A 27,156-nucleotide genomic window follows, 5' to 3' on the forward strand; every position below is an offset into this window, starting at 1 on the left:
TAAGAAGATATAAATGAACTTGAAATAACTTCACTTACTTTCTGCTCAGGGCTTTCCTGAAACAAAAGTCCGAAGTAGTCCTTCTCCAAGAGATTGAGATGTTCGCACACTTTGTCGAATAACACTTGTCCCTTAGCACGTTTCTGAGGTAAAAGAAATATCATGTTTACTTTTCAAGCACTTAAAGATTCCATGAATACTGTAAATAAAGAGCATCCTATTACATAACAGTATTTAGCTTAATATAAAATATTTTTTCCAATCTTTTTAACAATACAAAATAGTTATTAACTTTTTACTTTAGATTCACTGACCAAGACACAAATATACACACATCATGAATGCATGATCAGACAAATGCTCAATGTTTTACTGCTGCTCCATGTAAATATAAAAAGAACTAAAAAGTAAAATTCTAGTTCATTTATTTTTAAAACAGTACAAAATAATGTCCAAACTGCCTCCCTCAACTCCTCAAGGTGGCTCACATCATATCTACAATGTATACTCCTCCCAGGAAAAGCATTTACCTTCTTCTTCAATGTAACCTAACATGATTTATTGTCAGTGCTTAGGTTTGATTTTTGTTCTATTTTTTTTTTCCAATAAAAGGTATGTTTTTTTTCCAAGAATGATATGCATTTACTCTTTAGAACAAATTTTTAAAATACAAGGTAATAAAACTGAGACAATAAATTAGCTGCCTCTAAGGATCTAACATATTTTTGCCTTAGTTTGTTGTGTTTTGTTTTTTAATTTAAGAAGTTGCTATCAACAGAGATGTAAAAGCCTTTGACAGCTGTAGAAGAAAAGTTCATTGTCTAATCAACAGCAAAATATAAAGTGGTGGCTCATTTCCGATAGAGATGCACACCCCTGGGAATGCCCAACTGCAAGGTCAGGTCACACATACGCCTTCCACCTGTACTAATCCAAGCAACTACAAGACTGCAAGTGAAAAATGAACAAGCCACCAGATTTTTTTCACCCTGTCCTTACACTATCAAAATGTATACTTTCAGCTTATCCAGTGTGTGAAAATTATAGAAAATATATAAAAGACATTTTAATTTCAAATAAGTACAACTGTAATAAGGGGTTTCTAAAGATAGTTTTCACAGAAACTCAATTCAAGAGCTTGTTTCTCTCCTTTAACCTTTTCTTCCTCTTTGTGGGAGCAAAGTAAGAAATTCATGCCTGAAAGACTTGCAAAGGAGAATCTGGAACTTCTATTATACCTTTTATAGTAACATTTCTTTAAAAAATGGAATTATATCAAACAGTAGAAGAGGGAGAAAACCACACAGATTACATTATTTCAAACTAATAAGCAATGTTATCCACATCACTACAGATCCAGAAAATTAAGTTACTAAGTACATTTAAGATAAACATGTGTTTATATGTCCACATAGTTAAAGTACACACAAATATAATGTACTAAATAAGAGAACTGGACTCCTGATTCCAAATACCAAAGTTCTAACTACATTTCCATTATTTACAAGCCAAGTGACCAGAGACAAGACACAGCTGCTATTTGCCTTAATTTGCACATCTGTGAAATGAGATAAAAGGATCTACAACAAAGGATGTGGTAAGTACTAAATGAATAGTAATACACAACAAGAGCTCAGAATAGTGTGTGGCACACAGTAAGTGCTTAATCAATATTGGCTATTGGCTCTTATTGTTATAATCTAGAGTTTTATAACATTAAAAAATGATTCGTTTATATAAAATTTTGGTTTCAGCTTTTAAAATGAAAACTTCTGAATTTTATTATCTAAACTACATGCAATTTTTAATCTATGTAATTTAAAACTCTTAATTTAAAGGTATTTTAAATTAATTTTATGAGGAGGTGACTGAAATCATGACAGTTACTTTCTTAAAGGTGCAGTAAAATCAACTGTCTCTTTACATGAGCCTGGACTAAATGTAAGGAAATTTGGTTGCAAACAGTGGCAAAGAATACTTTGAAGGTCATCGAAAATGTCAGAATTTGCTGTCTTTGACATTAATTTCAACATTGTTCACTCCTGAATTTCCAGTACGAGACTGCCTAGCATATTATGGGTTTAAAAAAAAAAAAAAAAAAAAAACTTATTGAATCAACTGAAAAAACTATATGTAACATACTTTAAATGGGGTAACATTTAATATACTCAGTCTCATAATGACTGACCACAGCTATAATTTCAGTGCCTGCTTTGTAATTAGGAACTTTTCTTATCTGAGAAAACAAAGGGAGCAAACTATTACAGCTTCTGCCATAGTATTCTACTTACACATTGCCCACTATGCATTTATAATGAGGCATAAATGAGCCACAGAGGACATTTTATCTACTATAAAGCAGGATTATTTATCTTATTTACAAAGATATTAAAAACTCAGTAGAAGCTTATATAAAAAGCTGACCTTTAATCACATATAGTTCCCAAACAAACATCATTTCTATGAAATGTCTGGCTATAAATGACAACTACTTTCAAATAAGCTAACTACTGAAACTAAGTAGCTACAGACATCATACAGAAATATAACAGTCAAAGGAGATTCATACTATTTTTATTTGGTTTAAATGCTATTTGAAATTAAGGTAAAAAAATATTTAAGACAACTGATGTCTATAAATAATATGCCTCAGTTCGAAGAAAACACATTCCAACACTGGTGTAAAGTCAATTTTTATTAATCATTCTTTCTCACTTTCCACTTCATTCTTTCCACTTCAAAAATAGAAACATGCTCTCATGGACAGAATTCCCCTAAAAGATTTAGAGGAAAACATCTACGAAGTTCACCACCACAATCTGGTGTTGGTATGCTGGGCAGCACAGTGGGCGGCATCAGCACAAGGCTTGAGTAAGCCCGAGTTTCTCCCTCACTCAACATTTTGTAAGCACTTCACTATTACTAGACGAGTGTGACAATGGACGAGCCACTTAGTCTATTTAAAGTGTAAAGTGAGATCACAGCTATCTCACAGATCACTAGGAGGTTCCAATTAACCCGATAAGATAGTAAATGTCCAAATGCCAAACCAAGTGCCTTACTCAATCATAGCTGAATTCCATTCTCAACTGTTCTTTCACTAGTCCACATCTAAAAAACACCAAAAGTATCTTCTAGATGCTCAGATTGCTTCTCTACTATTTTCTCCTTCCCTCTCCAGGAAATAGATACTTTAAATGTTTGATAAGATCTTAACTAAACACACATATTACTTAAGCTTCCATTCAACATCTCCACTCTCAATGAACTAGAAGTCTGGCTGGAAAGACAAAAACACAACAATACTGTGAGGCATGTGCTGAAAGATGCTACGGGAACATCAAGAATGGACAGAGTAACTGTCAGAGAAAAAGCATACCTTCACCAGGACTGCAACATCTGCAATGAATCTTAAAAGAGGAGATTATTTTTTAAGGCGGAGAAACAGCATATTTAAAAGAACTTACTTTTCTCTTCAGATGTTTACAGAGTCCGACAGAGCCAATTTCTATTCAAAAGATACTGGAGTATATAAGGTGAAAAATTTAACCCATCCATAATGGACAAGTCATACAATATGATTGATAGGTAGACTGTCTCATTCTCCCATGACTGTGAGGGCTTGACAGGCTAAAAGGCTCAATATATACTGATCCAGCATCTAACATGTATCAGTTCCTATGAGAAGACATTGGGGAAGCAACAATAAAATATACGTGGTCTCAGGAACTTTATACTCAACAGGCCAAGACAGAAAATAAAAAGGAAACACCCTCCCACCCCAAAGAAATCCTATTAATCTACCACTTCGGATATAACCAGGTATCTGGTCCAAATGATCCAAATATACCTGACCAATGGCCTATGAGATAGCCTGATGCAAGAGCTCTACCCAAAGACAATGTCTTATACTGGTGATAAGATTACCAGATAAAATCACATCTTCCCTCAAGCAGTTTAAACACAAGACAGATATACACACATTCTTACATACACACACACACATACAGTTATAGAGTAGAGTGGTGCCAATGCAGAGGGAAAGACAATGAGAAGGCAGACAAAGATATGAGGATACAGACTTGTATTTGCCAAAATATGTTCCAGTGGTCCCACTGGTTCCATGAGATGCTCCATATATATACATACCCATATCTCAAAAAGGGGAGTAGAGTGGGACAAAAAAAATTCTGCTTACTGTACATAAATACTAAACATCAAAACTCCTATTTGCATTAGATACCCTGAGAATTTCTACAGTGAAAAAATAAAAACTCGTTTACTATCATTCAACCTAACGTTTCTTGAAATTATTTGACTAAAAATCCCACTATCTTTTTAAAACAAAACACTAACTTATCCCGTAGCAGATTTACTGTTTGTAGACCATAGCTCAGGAGCTGAGGTAGAGAAGAATTACCGTGACGTAGCCCTCATGCAGATCTGGAGACTGGCGTTATCTTTTCAATTCAAAAGTGCCAAAAAAGAGAATTCAGTTTAAACTGGTACAGAATTGGATGGGCCCAGCTGTCTGGCAGAAGCAAATGATTTCCATAGATAAAATACCAACGAATATAATCAAAAATCAAATACACAAGGAAACTAGTTGTTAATTATTGAGAGTTAGACACAGTATCAGAATCAGATCCTCAGAAACTGTAGGTAATGGAAATTATCAAGTATAGAACACAAACAAATATGTTTTATATATTTAAAAAATAAATATTTTAAAATATCATCAATGGAAAACTATCAAAAAATAGATTCTGAAAAGAATCAAACAGAACATCTAGAAATCTAATAATTATAATCCAAATGAAGAGTTTGATACAGCTAAAAAGAAAACCAGTAAACCAAAAGGCAGATATGAAAAAACTACCCAGAATGCACAGAAATCCAAAGAGATGGAAAATATGAAGGAATTTCATAGACATGAAAGAATACAGTGGTCAACATATATCTCATTAGAATTCTAGATGACAACAGAACAAGGGAGAAGCAATATTAGAAGACATAATGGCTGATGAATACTAAAACTCTCAAATTAAGAAAACTCAATGGTTCTCTAAACAGATAAAATAAAATCCATTAATCTATAATCACTTTATTCCATTAATTATTTACTCACTAACATTCAAAAGGTTTTGATATGCAATATTTAAAAATGATGCAAGGGCTTTGTTTCTGAAAATGCTTTGCGCAGGAACGAGAAAATATTAGAAAACAATAAGCATTCAAAAAAGTATGCAAGAAATCATTGCTTCATAAAACAGAAGGCGTAAAGTCCTTTATAGAGACAATATTCTGATAAAATGATAAGGGAATGATTGAAAATAAATGTTGTAAAGAAACTGAAAATTATATTAAGAAAATAAAAATCCATTGATATTCCAAAAAGCTTCATGATGATGTAGAGGATAAAGTTGAGATCAACAAAAAAGAGAGGAAAAGAAAAATAAAATAATATAAGACAACTTGCTATTTTTAGCCTAGGATCTTTCAATTAAAACATAAAAATGCACATGAAGAAATCTGAGAATAAGATTTTTTTAAAGTCATTATGCAGTTAGTCACAACGACAGATGTAAAGGCCACTGCAAATTACAAAGGGTGTCCCCAAGGCATTGGCTCACTCGAAGCTCATGGCGACAAGTGAGAGGGAAGCAGGTCAGGACCATTACTATCTCCAATTTACACGTTAGACCCTGCAGCTGAGGGAGGAAGGGATGTGAGTAACACGCGGAGTGGCTAGTCTTCCTGGGCCACACTCCTCTCAGCAAGGCCAGAAGAAAGTAAAATGCTTTACTTCCAAAAACCCACCTCCTTAGGGAAGTACAAATGAAGCCAAGCCCCAAGAAATAGGCAATTTTCTTTTTAACAAATATCTTCAAAAATAAATAATAGCTAGAATAAAGCCATCAAGACACGAGGGAAAGAAACATGAGCAAGGAAAGAAAATTATAACAGAAAACTCAGAAAAGTTACTCATAAGAAAACAAAACTGATCTGCTTTTGAAAGCAAACTGAAAAAGGCAAACAAAGTGGCATATTTTTATGTCATAAAGAAAATATATCAGATTATCAGGAGACACATATTAAATGTTACATATTAAATGTCTCAAGTTAGTCCACTTTTTAAGTACTAATCTGCAATCAAACTTACCTGAGTATGCTCTAACAGCAGTATGACCCAGTGGCTCACAACTTCTTTTTTGCCTTCACACTGTTCACAACACACTCCATAAATAATAATTCTCATCGTTTGGGGGAAAGGAACCAAGACACAATTCATAATGGCAGTACATAAAAATGGGGGTGGGGGGGTACGAGAATTGAAATTGTTCCTTCGCCCCCTCCCTGAATCTCCTATGAAGCACCTTTCATGAAAATCATCAATTCTCAACAGTATGGGAAAAGGGCACTGAAGGAGAACCCCAGAATGCAGGCCCTATCTCTTAATAGCTGTGTAACCTCGCTATGCCTCAGTTTCCTCTTTAAAATAAAAACACATAATGGTGATAAAAGAATTAAATGAAGTGTTTAAAGTGCTTAATAAAATGTTTGGCACATTACATGGATTTATTAAAAGGCAGCTGAAATCACAGGACTTTGATGAGCTGCTCTAAAAATAATTGATTTTTAAATATGATTAAAGAGCTTTCACAATTACTTCATCCAATCTTATTTCACAAATGAGGAAACAGGTTATAGAGAGTTTAACCAACCTAACTGTTCAGTCTCATTTCCTGAAGTTCTTTTAAAAGCTGAATTCTTATTTGTGGGTATAACCATAAACATTAGTACTCTGTATTTCTATCCAGAAAGGCCATTTTCTTCTACTGTCACTTTTAATTTTTATAAACAATTCAAATTCTACTGCATGAAAGTACTATAAAAATGCATTTGTTAACCAAGCAGAATATAGAGATATTTTGCTTTACAATGTGCGCCGACGATACCAGTCCATGCAGCTGTTCATAGCTGTTAGAGCAATTTGCCACACTGACCCAGATAAAGAGGGGTACTGATTTGCCAAAAAATACTCTAAATTTCTTTTTTACCTTGATTTATTTCCAACTATTGAAAACCTATCTCTAGACAAATCTCTAAATATTCCTTCCCAATGAAGCCTATTCCAGTCTCCAAATATTCATCTCTCTCTTTCAAGCACTTTATTTCTCTTCTATGGTACCTAGACTTACAATCAACTTCTTTTGAGATTTATTACTTTGGAAGACTGAATTATTTATGCAAAAGTATGTCTCCTACAGCAGCACCTCACTGAGTAACTAGCTCACGAGTAGGCCAACATATCTATTGGATGGAATGGCTTGGTGCCATGAAGCCTGCCAAAAAGTTGGCAGAGTTGAGTCTAGAATTCAGGCCTTCTGGCTCGCAGTCTTAGGCAATCCGCTGGATCTAGCTCATGGACAACCAGCCCATAGATATTCAAGGAACTAAACCAAACACACACTGCCAACTAGATTCTGGGAGAAGAACAGCCACAGACCTACATTTTATTTTCACAATTCTACATTGTACTTAAACTCTTCCTTAGTAATTTAGAGCATTTCCAAATATTTCTTGGGAGCCAGAGGAATGACAAAAGCAGAAAAGCCTATCTGCCTCTTTCTCTAACGTGCAGGTCATGTCACACCTTTATGCAGAAGGGGACAGTGGGGCTTTCTGGAGTCTCTACACATTCCTTTACTGAAACATCAGTTCCACTGTCATTTCCTCTTGCTGTCTGAAGCAATCCTTTGCTTTGTATCGCTTCTTACACTAGAATCTTTATAAACTACAAACTGTGTCAATCTCTATTCTGATAATGTAGCCCCAAGTTAAACAATTAAAACCATACAACTGTTAATAAAATTTTGCAAAGCATAATCCAAAAAGAGATCTTACTTTCTATATTAAATGCCAACAAGCTTAACGATCTATTTTTCCCATCTACCTCTTCCTAACCCTACTTCCGTGTTTGACCAGCAATATCAATCAGTGGATTGAAAACTTAAAAATCAAACAAAAAAGTACTTTGGTCTATTTTCCAGGTATCTGATTTTTCCTCTAAAAGACTGCATAATACATTAGAGATACCCAGAGGAGCAAGACAAAGCAAGACAATTTAGATAGGTTTAAAATATGTTGTTCAAGGACTGAAAGACCAGCTTTTGGGAACTTAAAAAAAAAAAAAGGGCAAAGCAATCTACAGCAGACCCAGCCAAAGAAAGGCAGGCTGGAATCTGAGGCGCTGAGCAAAGTCCCCCGTGCCTGTGCTGTTATTTGTGGCATTCATTACTGAGGCCAAAACATGACATTTCTGGAGGCCTCTCAGCTTGGAGGAATTTGTGCAACTGCTTACCCGGCAGATTGTAGTCAACGCCACACACCACTGACGTTTTGTAAAACACCATCACTGTCTCCGTGTAGGCCCCGCCACACTGCAGTTATTGTGTGCCGACGAGACGGTGCTGGGAAGTGCACAATGCGATCCATACATTACAGCTCTTGAGCTATGTATTTTGTGCTAGCTCTAAACTACACTATACAAATGTAAAAGGCCAAGGACAGAAAGGTATGCACAGAGCAAATACAACAACTGATACATTGTCACCGAGGGTGGAGGATATTAAAGAAAACCACACAGAAGGAGAAAGACAGTGTCTCAAATAGTCTAAGGCCATCATTTATGAGATTGTTCTCTTCCTACCAATCTGAATGAGCTTATCAAAACACCTATGTCCCAAAGTTCAAACCCTGACAAAAAGAAACCACATCCAATGATTTTGTGTGTATTAAAAATTTAATTCCAGAAGTAAATGTGTCATTTATAGCAAAGGAAGATTTTAAGTTTCCCTGACCATTAATATGAATTAAGTTTGAAAAAGTTTTTCCAGTTACTCAAAAAAAGGTATGTGTGTATATTACATATAAAATATATAAACATAGATATAATATATATGTGTGTGTACATAAACACATACATGTAGACACACCTGTATCTTCTTTTAATGACTAGTTGAAAAAAAAATTCAAACTCTCTCATCAGTGATCAGGAAAACTATATATATGTATATCCATAGATGCATTATCAAATATGCATTATCAAAGTTAATGTAAACATGTAAGCTTCGTAGAAATCATTATAAAGAATGGTTAAAAAAAAAAATTTCTTATGTAGTATTCCTTCAAGATCAGGCTACGAGAGAGTCAGGAGAAAAAGAAAAAAAATTATCAGAGCTCATTATAGAATCTCTATTTCTTTTCCATTCCACAGGATTCAGGGGATTATGAGAGAACACTGGGGAAATTTTGCAGTGTTGTTAGCATGAATGACTCAAAATACAATTCAATGTAGTTTTAGGTGCTAGAAATAAAAATTAAAAGGCTGCTACTAAAACAAAAACAAATAGTAGGCCAGAATAGACTGCACAATAGCCTCCAGTAACTACATTCTGCAATAATTTTAAAGGAAACTCTAATGTAGCTAGAAGCTTATGGGCTCACTTTTAATAAAATCATATACAGACCTTAACTAACTCAAGGACACAGGAGCTTGCCATTCTTATATATTATAAGTAAGACCCTATTTCATGAGTACAATGCTTCCAAATTTAAATGCAGTATTCACATAGAATGTTCTTCTACTCCCGTCTGCTGGGTTTTTAAATGTTTCAGAATCCTTAACAAACACAATTCATCTCATAAGCAACCAGGTAAGTTTAGATGTTTCATCTTTATGCTATATGGAAAATGGAAAAACAACAGAAATCCTACTACTAATATTATTTGCAAACATTGTCAACCATAAAGTCTAAGAGACATAACCTTTTTTCGTCGAAGCAAATAAATGCTAATTTTAGTTTTAAAAGATAAAACATTAAACTTTTAATCTGTCATCTATAATCACACCCTATATTTCCAAAGTGGTTATAGTTTATATTTCCCACAACTCAGAGGTTTCCGTCAGCTTTAGGACACAAGTATCAGCTGGCTGACCAGAGGACACTCTCTCAGAGGATTTCTATCTCCACACAGAACAGGCCGACAGGAGGCTATTCCAAGAACCAATTCCCACTCCTCTTACCAGCATGCTGGCTTCAGGATAATCCCAAAGCTAAGCTCTGGAATGGAGTTGCAGAAAACCTCAAGAAGCCCCTAGAAGGATGGATCTTGAAGCCAGCTAAGAAAACCACATCTGATGATGAAATGTAAATATCCACTCAAATTTTATACAAGGAATTATACTTACTTTTTGGCTTTAACTAAATGATAAGGAATAATAAATACTCCTATTAGTTCCAATAAATGTCAGCTGCTCAGCTCTTCATAAAGTGTGGTCTTTTAAATGCCTTCTTTTGGTGATAAAAGTTTAATGGAATGGTATTATAGCATATGAGGAAGAATCATCTAAATCTTCATCTGCTCTCACCAAATAGTCTGCAGTTTCTCATATGCAAAACTTGACTATATTTCTATTCCTAGAGTTTATTTGAGTGGTAAAATAAATAAATTCATCTTTGATTTTTTTTTTAACCCAACTGGTTATGGTCATCGCCTCTTCAACATGAGGATAAGCCCTCTGACACTAGGTATTGGTTTATTCAAAATTTCAAGAGAAAGTGTATTGGTTTTAAATTTGCGGTTTTCTTGTAAAAGTACTAACTAAATTTTAATTTTTGAATCTAAGCAAGCAAAGGCATTGTGAATATATAAGTAGTATATAAGTGTTTATATTATGGGCCCTCTAAGTCACCGAGCTATTGATAAGAAGATAAGAATATTGGGAATTTATCCAAGCACTTGAGTATTTTCATCAGAAATTCAAAGAAAATGACAAGATCCTTAGAAAATTATAATCAGGAATTTAAAATATAATAATTATAGCTAATACTTATCAAGCTCTTACTATGTGCTGGGCATTGCTCAAAGCAAATCATAACCAGACAAATTCAGCCACTAATTTGAGTTAGGAAACAGCTGTCAAGTGAATGAACCCAGAGAGATATTTAATAAGATTTTCTGCAGTCCTATTGTAGGGTCTCTACTTCATTCACTTTCCTATCACTAAGGGAAAATTCCCCACCAGCCATGTTAATATTTCAGTAATGAGCTGATTGATGAATTCGCCCTGTACCTGGGGAGCAGGTGTTCTGCCAGAGAGTGCCTTGGCACATAGCATGTTGTAGCCTTTCAAAGCAGTTCTTGAATCTGGCTGCACAGATGCTTGAGCCTGGCATCAGACCCACAAAATGAGAATCTTCAAAGGTGGCACCTGTGCATCTGTATTATTAATTTTTTAATTATGTATTAGAATTTATTTCTTAGAGTAGTTTCAGGTTACAAAAAAAAATGAGCTGAAGGTACAGAGATTTCCCATATACTCTCTACCTTCACACATGCATAGGCTCCTATTTATCAAGACCCTCCCCCGCTCCCCCCAGAGAGGTACATTAGTTGCAAATAATGAACCTACACTGTTACATCATAATTACCCAAAATCTACAACTTACATTAGAACTCACTCTGGGTGTTGTACATTTTATGGGTTTGTATAATGAATTATGTATAATGACACTGTCCACCATTATAGTACCACACAGAGTAGTTTCACAGCCCTAAAAATCCTCTGTGCCCCAGTATTTTTAAAAAGCTTAACCAAGGATTCTGATCATGAGGCAAGGCTGACACCACGGTCGGTGAACAGATCTCCTCTCCCAGAGTAAGACTATCTGCCCTCACACTTCAAGTCCACCAGCTCTGTTTTTTCAGTCTAGCTAGGCAACCTCCCTTCAATCCCTTTTAAAGATCTGGAACCAAAAGCCAGGTCCCACTGGATAATATATCAATTACTTAAGTTTCCACTTAAAATCCTTTTAAAAAATTACTAGTTCATACAGCCTGGGAATATAAAATTTATCTGGCCGTCTTTAATGACAACTGTTTTGGAGACTGCCTTTGAAAAAGAAATCACCAGGTAGAAAAATGTGAGACAGTCATTTTGACTGCAGATCTTATCACAAACCAGGCTGAATGAAACTATTCTTACCTCTACAGGCCAGGAGTGTTTAAAGTTTTTTAACAAATGACCAAAGTGGAAGTCACGTTGCAATGTAAAATAATCTTAATCACTTAAATATTTACTTTATTATGATTATAAAAGAGAGAGAAACAGGATCTGATACAAAGAGAGAGGTCTTGATAAGTTTTTTTGCAACAATAATTTCCTTATACCTCCCCACCTGCATTTGATTCTTAAGTTCAATTACAAGCAACTTCTGGGCAATCTGAGGAAAAATACATTTCATTTTGAGATAACTCAGTTTTTAAACACTGATCTGAGGCAACAGTGTTTCCACTGAGCTTGATTTTTCTTCCCAAGTAAAAGTGTTTCATTCTTGGTTGATGACTAACAAACTAAAAGAAAAAGTGATAATGTTCACAATGTTCCCAATGATGGGGGTAGGGTGGGGACTGGATGAATCTTTAATACTAGACTTAAAACACACATACCATAAATGAATTAAACTATGAAAGGCAAAAACCTGTCAAATAGAAACCTGGTGATTCATAAGCAGAAAAGTTAGGAAGTGTCGGTGAGCATGGACCTGAGGCTACCTTACCAGCAGTGTGACCACCAGACCCAAGATGCCACAAATCCAGCCCTCTACCCTCACAAACTGCCTTCCTTTTTTCACTTCTCTTGGCTTTACTACTGAAATTCTTTTAAAATGCAAATCTCTTAGAAGGCAGTACAGGTAATCATTCACACATTGAAGTCATTCGCTGGAATTGCTGTTCCTCTCATTACCTGGGCTGAAAGCAATTATTCTTGACCTTGACAAATGTAGTCACCCTCCACAGTTCCAGTGTGTTGGAGAAACCAGTTCCTATGTTGATGTAATGCTCCTTGTTCTGAATTTCATTTCATGTTCGCAAAGATATCTTACGATTTCGCTTGATGACCTTCTTCTTATGAAAAGAATTAGTGAACCAATTAATTCTTCCCAGTACTTATCTCTTGCTATGAATTCATCTCCTAGCATTCCAATGTGTGTATGTTCATAGGACTGGTAAACAAGGGCCCCTCTGCCTGGCTGATTAGGGCACAGTGAATAAAGAGTTAATGCACACCCTAAAGCTGAGGACCAGATCCCACAGAATGAAACTCCCCCAAGTCCTATCTTTTGAAGCCCAGCCCCACCCCGGGCATGCTACTGGTCTCCCTCAGTACCATGCTACTGGTCTCCCTCAGTACCGTGAGCTTACTCTGCAAACGTCGAATATTATCTTTATCTCCTCCGCAAAATTATGAAAGATTTCCGCAGAGTGGGGAAAAAATAGTGATCAAGTTTCTTTTGACATATATTGTGAGATACACCCAGATTTCAAAACACTAAAAAGTTCAAATAAAGTGCATTTTAAAGCTGAGAATGTCAGTACCGCCAATGTGGTGATCCAGTTACAGCATCCCACTCTCTATCAATGGCAAGAGGTCAGATGATGTCATATAAGTAAGAAACATCCTACAAATTAAAAAAAACTTTACAAAAACGTTACCATTTGACACATCTTCAAATCACCACATCCAAAACAGATTCCTCCTGCTGGGATAGGAGACTGGAATGCAGCCCCAGCACAGGAATGCAGCCCTCCTCCTTTGCTTCATGGACTCTGACCAGGGAGAAGACTAACTATTCTGCAACAATATCACCAATGCTTGGTCCAGAAACGTTTCATGAAGAACAAAGTCATACTTTATATAATAGATAGTGACCCAACTCAAGTGGAAAATAACTGTCACATCTATTACTTGCACACACACACAAAAAAAATTAAGAATAATATTTCCATCCTTTCATCTCCTATGACCCACCTTCATTCTGCCCAATAAAACGAACATGCAAAATAAAATGGGTTATCCAGACAGTTGCAGAAAAGAATGAAGAAAATGAAAATTAAAAGCAACTGTAAGAAAAAAGTGAACGATGTCAAAACAGATGCTACTAAAGCTACCACAACCAATTAAAAGTCTTTTTATAACAAGATATCCAAAAAGCCTGTGACAACTTCGATATGTGCTGTATTAGACTGGCTCACTTCAATTTATCCTTGTGATAAAAACATTCTCACTGTTCAAATTTCCCTAACTAGAAAGTGGACTTCCCATTAAAAAATGATAGATTGAACACACATATTTAGCTCTGCTCCCTAAGGAAGCTATTCTAAAATGATGCAGTGTGTCTGCAAATGCACAGGTTAATGTTTTCCCCCTGACACAAAGGAAAGGAGAAAGAGAGCGAAATCAGTGCCAACAAAATTCGGAAAGCAGACTGAGAAAGGATAGGAGATAGAGTCTGTGCATTTATATTTTTTGTTTTCTTTGCAACCTCTTCTTCGATGGGAATGTGCCTCTCTGTAACGTTTAGCAGAAGTGAAGCGCTTAATTCATTTGAACCCCAACAACATACTAGCTTCTCAAAATAAAAGGATTCCTAGTTAAATCCAAGTCTAGAAAAGCCAGGGTCTAAAATGACAACACTGGCCAATCAAAGTAGCTTGCTCTTAACAAACGTTTACAGTGCATTTTTATCATGTTATCCTTGGCGAATAAGGAAGTGGACACTAAAATCTTTTCTTATAACTCCAAATTTCTGCTTGGATTTTACTACGTAACCACTTTCAAATGAAAAATGTAATAGGCTAGGTGTTGCTAAGTTTTCCTAAATATATCAGTCTTCAAAGTCCAGGAGTTCCTTTCTCCTCAATGAAGATTTGCTTACCAACTCTATCCCACAGTAATGTGCACTTCAGCACTTTTTATGTTATTTATCTAAATCATAAACAGTACTTATCAATTATATTCATATTCTTGTTTCATATGTCAAGTTTACCTTCAAAAGAAAATTTTAGAAGCAACTCAAAAGGAAAAGAAAAAACCTCATACTTCATCTTCTCAGCAAAAGTAGGAACCAAATCAATATTTGGGAACAAATATTTCCAAACACACAATATATATTTAAATAAATAATACTTTGAGCTCAAATTTGTAAAATATTGTACAATATGACTTCCTTAACTTCCTATTTTTCTTAAAAATCATACATTATCAATAAAAGATCAGCAGCCAAGTCATTGAAATAACTCTTAAGAAATGAAAATCCAACTTTTCGCCTAACTTTTTCTATTATTTACTCTGAATAGCAATGTTGCATAAAGCTATTAAAAAGTGTAGTCTCTTTTAAAAATCTATAAAACATATAATTCCTTTTAAAAAACAGAAAAGTGACTAAAACTGTTAGAAAATGAAGAGGTTGATATCAAATGTCTAGCCAGATGAACACATCAATTTTTTTAAGTATCTTTTTAGGTATCTTTATTAAAAATTGTTATGTACCATTTCCATTAAAGCTTATTTCAAAACCATAATCAGAAAACTTCTGTAGGCTAGCACATTCTCTGTAAACTATTTGCCTAGAATGAATTTTGACATTTGATTCATACAGGCTTTCTGTGCTATAGAAAAAATAGCTTAGTAGAACATTCCTATTCGAGTCTCTTTAAATTGTTGCTGACAGAAATATGGAAAAAGATCAATGAAAAAACAAATATTATGATGACTAAGTTTCCTATGTGAATAATTAGATGATGCACAAAATCAAACTCGCCTTCAAAATAGGTAAAATGGCATATTCTGTAAATAAAGATCACAGTTATGAGATGCAGTTCAGTTAACTGGTAGAATGTCTTGAGATGTTTCTCCAGAATATGAGTTTAAAAAAATTTTAAGTAATATTTCTAACCATAAATTTTCTAGCAGAGTTGATGCATAACTGTTACAGAACATAATTAAATATAAAAATAGCAACCTGACAGATCATTTATCAGTACATTCATCATTTAGCCACCTTGCATGACAGATTTTTTCTGAGTAATCAGTGCTTTTTATAGATCATATTATATTACATTCAATTCCTTTAAGAGCTAAATATTAGCATATTATATTACAGTGTTATAAATACAAATGATAAATTCTGTCCATATTTCTATGGGGTCACAAAGCATACATCCTGCTGTGGAGGGAAAGGATAAAAAGAATGGCTCCAGCTTTTCACAGGTAGAAGCAAGATTCTTAAATCCCTGTACCCCCATCAAGCGTTTACAAACATCCCCATGGGCAACTTGGGGAAATGAGAGGGAAATAGAAAGATAGGATCAGGGAGGAGAGTTTTTGGCAAAATTTTCTAACAGTTGAGAAATAAAAACTGTCAGTAACATCTTTAATTTGCTTAGAAGAGAGGACAAAGGGATTGGAAATAAAATAGTAATGGAAGCAAAGGTTTTCTGAGCAGAACAAATTTAATAAAAGATATTTTATAGATTATATCTCTTCATTTGATGAACTCCAACTGTTAAAAATATATATATTTTAGAGAGTGAGAAACATGTGTCTGAACAGATTTTAAAGTACAAATTTTATTCTGAAAATGACCTTTCCCTTTTCCACAATTTCTAATCTTACTCAACCTTCAAATAATTTTCATTCCAAAAGAGAAAAAATAATTTAAAGATCCAGTACCTATTCTACCAACACCCTCAAATTAAAGTTACTAAATGGTGAATTACCAAGTGTCTGTCAGCATAAGTGAGAAGGGCCAAAAAGAGATGGATGTTGCCTTCAAAATTATGTCAGGATAGTTACGTATAGTGAGGAGTTACTTCCAAGTGTCAAGTTTAAAGCTTGCGAAACACCACCGATGCAAAGGCAAGCAAAAAAGCCAATGCCCTGATTTTGAAACCAAAAGTAGGGGAGATGGAGAAGAGAAAGCATGTGGTCAAATTCCTTACAGCTGAGAAATAAAAACCATACTTTTCTTTAGTTTGCTCAAAAGAAGAGACATTAGAGAAAAAGAGGCAGGGAATAAGGTAATCACTGTACTCTCCTCTCTAAGCTCAGCCTACACCCAGCCAGCAAGCGATCAGACCAGAGAGCTCTCATTTAAGTAAAAGAACTCTTAGACTTGTGGTTGTCTGCATTCCCCTGTAGGCTGTACACCCCTAAAGGGCCAAGACCTATCTTATCTACCTCTGTGTCGCTCTCACACCTAGCAGTTTCATAGCCTTTTATAGAAATTTAATAAATTATTTTCATTTATTTAAGCCCTTGAAGTATTTCTACAAGAAGTTAGCCTGCTGCTTTTAAGTATTTAAAAAGCAGGGCAGTGGTGGACAGAAGTAGCAAGCATGGAGAGAGGGAGAGGTGGGTGGATCATACATACATATATACATACATACTTATGTACAGGACAGGACAAAGAGAATTAGGAAGACAAGTAAGCAAATTTGACCATTTATCTTAGATAAGAAGGATAAAAATTTTATGCAGGTACAAGAAAGTAGAGAGAAATAATTCAACAATTATGTTCCGGAAGTAGTACTATAGACAAAGCTAATGATAAGAGAAAAGAAAGTGTTCTTTTTCTCAAGAAACTAACGATCCAGGTGAAGAAACAATACAAGCATGAGAAAAATCAAATAATACAAGAGTTTCGCAGTTGTCCAATAAAATAATACAAAAGATTCTTTCACAGTGCATGACTGACGGCCAAATTAATGGTGCAAACAAGTTCAGAGGAAGAAGAAAACATTCTGAAAGCTTGATTTGGTTAGACATTAAAAGACAGGAAGGAATCATGTGCATGGGAAAATAAAAATGTGGCAATGGTCTGATCAGAAACTTGAAGGAAGGACAGACAGTTCTGGATATGCCTGATTAGAAGACCAATTTGGCTGGCAGGGGAAGGAAGACTCAAAATCCAATAGTAATAGAGAGATGAAAAGACAGTCTGAGGTCATACTTAAGAGAGTCCCGAATGCGCAGCTAAAGAATGACTTGACGAAGAAGCAATACTCTGCTCCTATGAACCTCTTGTGTTCTTCAAGCTACATCAAGGTATTTGACCACTCATGTAACAATTAAGTTACTGGATAGAATTATCACCTTAAATCCTTTTTTAGGCTGCAAGGATAGACAGTCAGCCAAAGATATTCCATCTGGACCTACGTCATTAAATGTTAAACTGCATATAACATGTGCCAATAAATTACTCCCAGTTTCTAAACTATATTTAAATCGAACATTATTTTATGGGAGTTTACAGTGCCACAACTTCCAGATCCCCCACAAGTACGTAGATAGTTAAAACTATTTAACTAGTAAACTTAGTAGAGATCAGCACTACAGGTCTGAAAGAACAATCTTGGAGGGTGAAAGCAGACATAAAAAGTCAAGTAAATAAATAAAATAGTCAAAAGCAATGATAAAAATTGGGTATCTGAGGCCAGTATTCTACATAAGAAAGGCAAAAAGACCTTGATACATTCTACTTCCTGATAAATACTTTTATCATCAGAACACTGACGAAGAGAGCCTACATTCTGATAGCCTTATTCATAACACTAAGAAAAAATGATACTGACATTCCTGTGTGGGCAGAAACAATGCCCTCGATTCTCAGACAAAATCAACACGTGGAAACAACTTTCAGATGCCAGAGGAAAATGTGAGCAATTCTAACCCAGAGAGCGCATTCACTCATGCTTCTAAAGTCTTACAGGAACTTTCACATTTATTTTCAGACTTTAAAAAAAATATACAAACTTATCAGCTGTAGTAAAACCATCTTAATCCTAGAAATAGAGGAAGTAAATATTTCCATTCTTACTTTGCAATCTGAGAATGGAAGAAAAAAAGAGGAAGTGACTTCCCCAAGACATCCAAAGAGTCAGAAGAAAAGTAAACATACATATCCTGACTTTATAGCCATGCCTTCGACCAAATCTTACTGCGTTTTTCCTTACAGGAAGGAGCCCCACTATTTTACTGCACCGAGTATATAAATGACTTCAGCAGCAATATAACAAGAATTCTACAGCTGAGTCTCTGAAGCAAGCGTGCAGAATCCAGAAGACTCCCTAAAATTCCTTATAACTAAATTCTGGTACCAAAAGAGCTTGTCACATATCATTAAATACCTCGAGATAAAAAGAGACATATCAAAGAACAGGAACTGTCAAGTTTCTTTTTTAAAAAATATGTTCAAAGTTTTTTCAAAAAAATTGAGATCCCAGTTTATTATCAATAGATGATAAATTTGTATAAATCGTAATTTTCACTAACTACAATGAAAAAATACTTCACACAGATTTAGAACAAATGCACAAAGACAGCCTAGGCCTTGCATCAAAATTTATGCATGGTTTAGTAATACGTCTATTGTTACGTAAGCCAAAATTAACATTAAAGTCAAGCAATATCTGTTTTTTTTATTTTAACTACGATCATTCTCTAAAAATTCACTGTTATCCAATATTTACGCTCATAAAAATTTTGTGTGTGAAGCACTGTTATCCAATATTTATGCTTATAAATACTGTATGTGAGGCATTTTAATATTAACATATACTCTCTTTCCTCTAAGAATGCAAACGTCAAAGACAGTTTTTGAAAATAGTGCTACCTTGGCTCCCTTGGTGGTCTTCTTCACTTAACTCCTAAGGTTTGAGAAAGGATGGGTTCAGATGGCTCACAGGAGAAAAGATGTAGAAAAAGCCATTAAAAGTAGAGGGGTAGTGGGGAGAAGGGATACAGATGGACATATATGGAGATCGACCTACTGATCTATCCATTTTAAAGGAGTAATCAGAGAAGAAGATATGATGTTAGGACACCAAATTAAAAAAAAAATCCCCAAGTATTATGTTTCTTGATTTAAAAAAAATTATTCAGTCAATACAGTAATATTTACGTTAAATAGTTTAAATGGGTTGCTTTCGTTGACCAAAGGTACTGACAGGTAGCACAAACAGGAAACTGCCTAATTTTCCCAATGCGCTGATCGCATTGATAAAATCATATCTGTAAAGACCACTGATGTGCATCTTAACCAATGCAGACAAAAAGACCCCCTTAAATTACTGTAGCCACACAGCTACTTATCATGTTCTAAAATCTAAATAGCATTCTTGACCTTCTGGGTCTTGTACAATGACTTTACAACCTATGATCCATTTCTCCCCAACCCCTTTTTGGTCTATGGATCAGTTTTAATCTGGCATTTCAGGCTTGCTAGAACCTCACCTAGTCTATAAGGTCTCAATAAATTCCTCAAGACTTCCTGAACAGGCTGTGCTTCCCCGTCTGCTGTTGTAGGTGCCCTAAGTGAAGATGATCAGGCCCTCTTCAGTGGGCATGCTATAATCTAAAGGTCTAATTGAAAATCAGATACAGGTACATAAAAAGAAATAAACAATAACTATAGGCATCTAAAAAGCATAATAGATATAATCTTTAATGACAGTAAACAGATGGAAACAAATCTAATCTCCCAAACCAAATAAAGTGTTTATTTCCCACATTGTATTCTTTCTTGAGCACTTGCAAATTCATTAATAGCTACAATTTCCCACAACATACTTCCCCAAATAGTCCTCAGACACCAATTTCCGGTACAGAGATACAGAACTACAGATAAGCAGTATCAGCATATCTAACCCAATCTGTCTAAGGTCAGTGCTGAAACTGGGAAACACAAGCACACTCAAGCCATGTGATGGCTTTTGAGTTCCGTTCCAGAAGAGAAAATAACAGGAGATCTGAATAGTATCAGACCCATACTAATGATACTAAGCAAGAAAGCAGAGAATGTAAATAGGAAAGAGAATTGGTTAAAAGAGAAATTAACTAAAACAGAAAATACAATTTATAATGTCTGTATTGGTATAACGACTATTATGACACTGATGAATTATGGCCTATGATTAGATATGGTCAGTGCTTAAAATTCCAGTGAACTGTTGGTACATAAAATCTGCTATGGGATCACATCACTAGTCCACTCAAATTCCATTTTACTTTGTACATAATAGAAAAAAAGGTTTATTCAACACTTATATGCTACAAGCTTATTTCAAATTTATCTGCTGTCCTCAAAAATTCATTCTTAAATGGTATAAGAAGCAATCATTTATTAGCTAAAAAGATAATCTGTCTGTGAATTAATACAGTTATTAAAATAAAGACTCCTATGCTTTCCCAACCAATTTAAGCCTTGGTGAATTAACAGACTAAACTGCTACTTTTAACTTTTGATATTTTCTCAGCTATGTTCTGAGTAACACAGTGACTTGAGTTCCCATGAGTAGTAGAATCATAGAAGAGGGACTAGTCACATAGATAATTGATTTATTTTACACCATTCCAAAATGGGATTGGATATCCAATAAATGAGTACTAAACAAGATGGGAAAAGAAGGAGGTAGGCATAATCATTAATAGACTTTATCAAGTCAAGTGTGTCTGTAAAACACTTAAGGATCATTTTTAAAGGAATAAAATTAAAAAATAAAATTAAAAAGTAAACGAAGAAAAATAACAACATAAAGTTATTGGCAAAATATAGCCACATATATCAGTAATCGTATGAAATAAATGGCCTAAATTTACCAGTAAAAAGAATTCTCAAAAGGAATTTAAAAACATGTCCCATCAAAGACATAAGGATAAAATGTTTAAAAACAAAGAAATGAAAGGGGATACAAAGGATGGGAGTCTAGACAATTCCTAACCAAAATAAAGCTAGTATTAATATCAATATCAAATAAAATAAATTTTAAGGTACCATGTGATGATAAAGCAGGGGCGGGGGGAATCCAAGAATATATAATTCTGCACATCTAATAAGCCAGCCTCAGGTTTTAGAAAGCATACACTTACAAAAAATACAAAGAAATTCTCAAATCAACCATTATAGAAATTAACACACCTAGAAGCAGTTAAACAATTAACAGAAATACAGACAACATGACCCACATAACTAATAAGTCTAATCAAGAGGACAAATTTAGAAACCTGTGCCAATAATGAAAAAATAACATGCTTTTCCAATTTCCAAAGAACTATTACAAAAACTGACTATATATTAGGCTGCAAAGTAAGTCTAAACAAATACAAGAGAATCTCTTATTTAGACCACATTCATATTAGGCTGCAAAGTAAGTCTAAACAAATACAAGAGAATCTCTTATTTAGACCACATTCTGACCACAATGTTAAAAAACAGGAAATCTGTACAAAAGAAAAATGCCCTCTTCCCACAAGACATGCACACATATATTCATCCTCAAAGACACACATACTCTGGAAATTTAAAAACACACTTATAAAAACTTCAGTGGTCAAAAATGACCCATAATGGGATGAGAAAAGATTAAGAACTAAATGGCAGTGAAAGCACTATATTTCAAAACTTGTACAATCAACAATTGGAAACTGAAGGGAAAAATAGAGCCATGAAAGCATATATATACATATACATTTAATATTTGACTCAATAGACTGGAAAATAGAGGAATTCCAAAGAAATAATAAAGAGTAAAAGGGAACAAAATATTGCAAAATGGAAAAGAAACAATAAAACCAAGTTGTTTCTTTGAAAGAAAAAGATTAAAATGGCAATGTTACAACAAGCACGGTTGAGAAAAGGTAAATAACGCTAGAAATGAAAAAACCTAAATCAAATACACAAAATGAGAAAAATATAAAAACCTTCATTCCAATAAGATTTGTCAAGTTGGTTGAAATGGACAGTTTCCACTAAAGACTGATTTGAAAAAATACTATAAGAAAATTGAATCAATTATTTAAAAATTAAAATAAATACCCTCCAACTTTACTCTTCACACAAAAAGGCCACCAGCTCAAGGAAGGTGTAAAGGCACTGTTCTACCAGGTCTCCAAAGAACAGTAAGTTCCTAACTTAGCTAAGCTTTTCCAGAGAATACTGAGAACACCAACTTTATAAGACTAGTATATAACTCAGATAAAATCTGATGAAGATATTTTGATAAAAGAAAATCAAAGGTAATATATGCAAAAATTCTTTAAAAAATGCAAAACGAATGCTGAATCACCATGAACTAGTGTGTTTATTTCAGAAATTCAAAGATGGTTCAACTTTAGAAAACAATGTAAATTACAACATAAACAGATTATAAAAATGTATGATCCTTCTCAATCAATGCAGAAAATACATTTGATAAAATTCACTACCTATTCACGTCTTTACCATCTGTTCATGAAATTTTCCCAGTTTCATTCTTCGATATTAGGAAAAGAATACCCTTAATCTGAGAAAGAATATCTATTTTAAAAAATCCTAAAGCAACACTACAAACCTATATAAAACTTATAAAAAGATGTTCAACCTCATGAGTTGCAAACTGTAGCATTATTTCTATGTTTCAATTATTTACTACCCTCTTCCTCTGAGAGGATCACACTCGCCCACCTATTGTTATCAGCCTTAAACACATGACTGGCTTGGCCAACCAGATAGAAATGCACCACTTCCAAGCAGATTATTTAAGAGCCATAATGTAGTTCTGCCGTGTTTTTTCCCTCTTTTGTGACAACAGCATCTCCCAGGCAGAGGATATGCCTTGAATCTTGGTCCAAAAATCAAAAAAGCCATAGAGCGTAGACACAGGTGACCCACCAAGGGGCATGTAATGTGAGCAAGGGATAAACCATTGTTTTTATAAGTCAAAAAGATTTAAAAGTTGCTTGTTACTGTAGCATAGCCTAGTGAAAGTTGACAGTAATCAAATAAATGCAAACTGAAGTATTAAGATGGTACTGAACACCCCAAAGACTGGTCAGAATCAATGTGCTGACGATAATATAGAAAAATCAGAGTGGTTGCTGATTGGCATTTAAAATGGTACAATTACTTTACAGATCATTTTGGCATAACGAAGTAAAACTGCATCCTATCAACCCAGCAATTCCATTACTAGCTATCTACCCTAAAGAAACTTTTATGCAAGTAGACAAGGAAATGTGTAATGATATTTACTCAAGCACTGATTGTTATATAATGTAAAGAAACTGTGCCTCAAGTAGGAAAATGGATAAACTGGTTTAGTCATCCAAAGGAATAAAATGAATAAAGTAGATTTATTCATTTTATTGTTAAAATGAACAAAGTAGTTAAAATGAATAAAGTAGATTTATACATCGTAAAAAGATACATGGAGAACAAAAGGGGAGAAATGGGAATGAGAATTTAGCAATGTCTTTAATGTTCGATTTCTTTTAAAAAAATCTAAAATGTATGACAAAATGGTAACATGATTAAATCTTTTATGAATATGCAACTGTCTCTTCTATTATTTCTATATTTTTCTAACTTTAAATATATCATGACTTAAAAAAAATACATTTATACCATAAGGAACATTTTTCAGTCTTAAGGTTTGGTGATATAAAAAACTTTATAGAGATGACAGAGACCTTTTCTAGGTTATTTAGATAATCCTCTATATTCTATAAAGTCAGTTTCTGGGCCTCAGTTTGGCCCAAAGAGGTTGAGAAAATGACTCAAGGTTTTGTAACAAGTTATCATCAAGTTGATTCTCAAAATCTAGACTCCCTAACTTCGAGGGTAGGTAGGAAAAAACGAGGGACATGTGGTCAAATACAATGTAATTGAGTCAAGTTCAGAACACCACGCTATTGTTTTCCTATTGTCCCCGACGCCTACTGCTGAGACACACAATATTATTCTCTCTCTGAGCTTTAAGGATTTAAAATCCTCTTTTCCATTCCTTTTCTTGAAACTGAAATATCAGAATACTTATCACTACATAAGTAAAAAAAAAAAAAAAAAAAAAAAAGCTCTAGGTAACTAATACAAAAATAAAGGCAAGGACCATAAATCATTTTAGTTGCTCAGTGGTCAGGTTCATGACTTCCAGAGCCAAACAGCTGGGCTGGAATCCAGGCTCGACCACTACCTCTCTAAATTACTTAGCCTCTCCAAGCTGACATTTTCCACTGTAACATTGGGAGTATCCATAATACCACCTACCTCATATAGATTCTTATAAATATTACATGAGATAATCCATTTGAAGCTCTTCACACAGTTCTTCAGTAAACATCAGCTATTAGAATGTGTCATGTAAATAAAGTAATTTAGCTATGAAAAGCAATAAACCCTTTTGATTAACATAAAATTATAAGGTGCTAGACGTTTTTTAAAATTACATTGGTATAAATCAGCATCAGCGCTAATGAATTATATGTTTTGCGAATCACGAATGTTTTTTAATTAAAAATAAATAAATGAGCTAGATTTTAAGTCATTATCTATCTTAGGACAAAAACACTTGGAGTTAAACTGCTGAAATTTTACGACTCTGAAATGTCAATCTAGGGCTATCATCTCTCCTCAAGTGAAATATTTTATAGCCACAGGTAATATTCACACTATGTATCATCCTTTCAAAACAGACACCAGACAACATACTTGACCAATGCACACTGGCAGAACATCAGCCCTGCTTCCCCTGGAACAGGGTCAGGAACTACTGTTTGGAATGGAAATGATGACCTCCTTCTATGTTTTCTTGTTTTTTTGTTTGTTTGTTTGTTTTTTAATGTAAAGTTGCGGCAAACTAATTTACAGGAACCAAAAATGTACTCATTATGCCACGCCACAAATGAAGGCAGACTATACCTCTGCTTTCATTCCACACATCAAGACAGATCTCCAATCAGCTCCCTGACTCACCTCCAGGTCACAACTGTACTCGGTACCATCTAGGAGGGTCACTTTACACTGAACAGTTTTGGTCTTCTTGGTGGCTTTTTGAGAGCCCTTCTCTCCTTTCAATTCATTGGTCTGCACTTCTTTTGTCTCCCTTTTCGCTGCAGCTTCTGATTTGTCTTCCTGTATTTCCTTTACCTTCTCCTCCTCTCTCTCTTTCCTTACTTCTTCAGCAGGCTATTGATGAAAAAAATTAAGTTCACATTGAAGTTGACCCATTCGCAGAAGACAACACATTAAAAGGAAAATCCTTAGTAAAAACAGTGATTGTTATAAACACTATAAGCCTAAAAAAGGCTTTAAATTTTTGCGAGAAAGGATATTCCCCCCATGTCTTCCTCCCCCCAATCCGCTGTCAATTTTGTCATTTTGCCAATTTGGTAATTTCAGCATTAAATGAGTAAAAGAAACTACATTTTGGCAACTGCAATTTAAACATCATTTCAAATAATACAATTCCCCATTATTCCATACCATGGCAAAATCTAAGTTTTGTTAGGAAACCAAAATGCACACACATATAAATCTATTTCTTCCTACTCACTGAACACTTAAAAAATCAAATCAAAGAGGTATTAAAGTACATACTGTTTAAAAGGAGAGGTGGCAGGATTCTGAGAATATAAATTTTTTTATGGTGTGTACATATCGTGGATTTTTTGTTTTGCTTTATCGTTTTTGAAAATTTTAAAGGGAATAATAGGAGAAGACTGTGGTAAACCATCCAAGACTCATGTTCTAGATAAAAGTTAAAGCAGTATCTTAATACAAGAAATCCAGAAATGATTCAAAGCAAACAAATTCTTTTTGTTACGTGGTTATACCATCAAGCTTTCATTTCCAGACAATCACTTCTCAAACATACCTGTGGCTCAGGACTGATCACTGAAGGTTTCTCTTCCTTGACATTAACCTTAATCACCTGCTGTTTCCTCTGAGCTGTTTCTTCAGCATCACCCTTGGCCTGCCTTTCTTCCTCAGGAAGAGATTCCTCTTTATCTAAAACCTGCTCTTCCACAACAGCTTGGGTAGGCTCTTTCTTATCTCCTCCATCTTTGGCCACTACTAAGTTATAGGACTTTTGCTTCTTAAGCCATGGGGGTATGAATCGAGAAATCCCCCTGCTCTCAGAAGGATCCTTCTCTCTCTTCTGGCGGCGTGGACTACTTCGGCTATCAACTGGTGGAGATGACTGGGAACCTTTTTCTTCCTCTGGATCAGATGACTGATTCTGCTGATTTTCTGCTACTTCTTTAGGTTTCTCCTTGGTTGCATCTGCTCCCAACTGGTCAGGTTCCTTCTTCACTTCCGACGCAGAGCCAACTTCAGTAGTCATGGTCACAGCTTATGCTGTAAACAAAACAAAATCATAACATGTTATTTTACAAACTCTCCCAGTTTTAGAGTTTGGAGGCAAAGGACAGGGTAATGAAGGATGGGAAGGGGAATGGTAGAGAGATGACGGGGAGAAAACACCTGTAGG

The 27,156-nt window shown here is 34.8% G+C and overlaps 1 protein-coding gene across 11 annotated transcripts in view; it reads right to left on the reverse strand.

Annotated features, from left to right (window-relative positions):
• The window catches only part of EPB41L2 (erythrocyte membrane protein band 4.1 like 2), a 194,697-nt gene that overhangs the window by 77,512 nt on the left and 90,029 nt on the right, over window positions 1-27,156 (reverse strand). For all 11 annotated transcript variants that reach the window (XM_025042450.1, XM_025042446.1, XM_015600086.2 and 8 more), the window contains exons 2-4: window positions 26,539-27,023; window positions 25,638-25,850; window positions 39-143 (exon numbers count right to left, since the gene is read on the reverse strand). In XM_025042450.1, coding sequence (XP_024898218.1) covers window positions 39-143; window positions 25,638-25,850; window positions 26,539-27,009 — 789 coding nt within the window. In that variant the 5' untranslated portion in view covers window positions 27,010-27,023. The remainder of the gene's footprint in view (window positions 1-38; window positions 144-25,637; window positions 25,851-26,538; window positions 27,024-27,156) is intronic.

Source organism: Pteropus alecto, unplaced genomic scaffold (genome assembly GCF_000325575.1).
Source record: "Pteropus alecto unplaced genomic scaffold, ASM32557v1 scaffold79, whole genome shotgun sequence".
Lineage (NCBI taxonomy): Eukaryota > Metazoa > Chordata > Mammalia > Chiroptera > Pteropodidae > Pteropus > Pteropus alecto.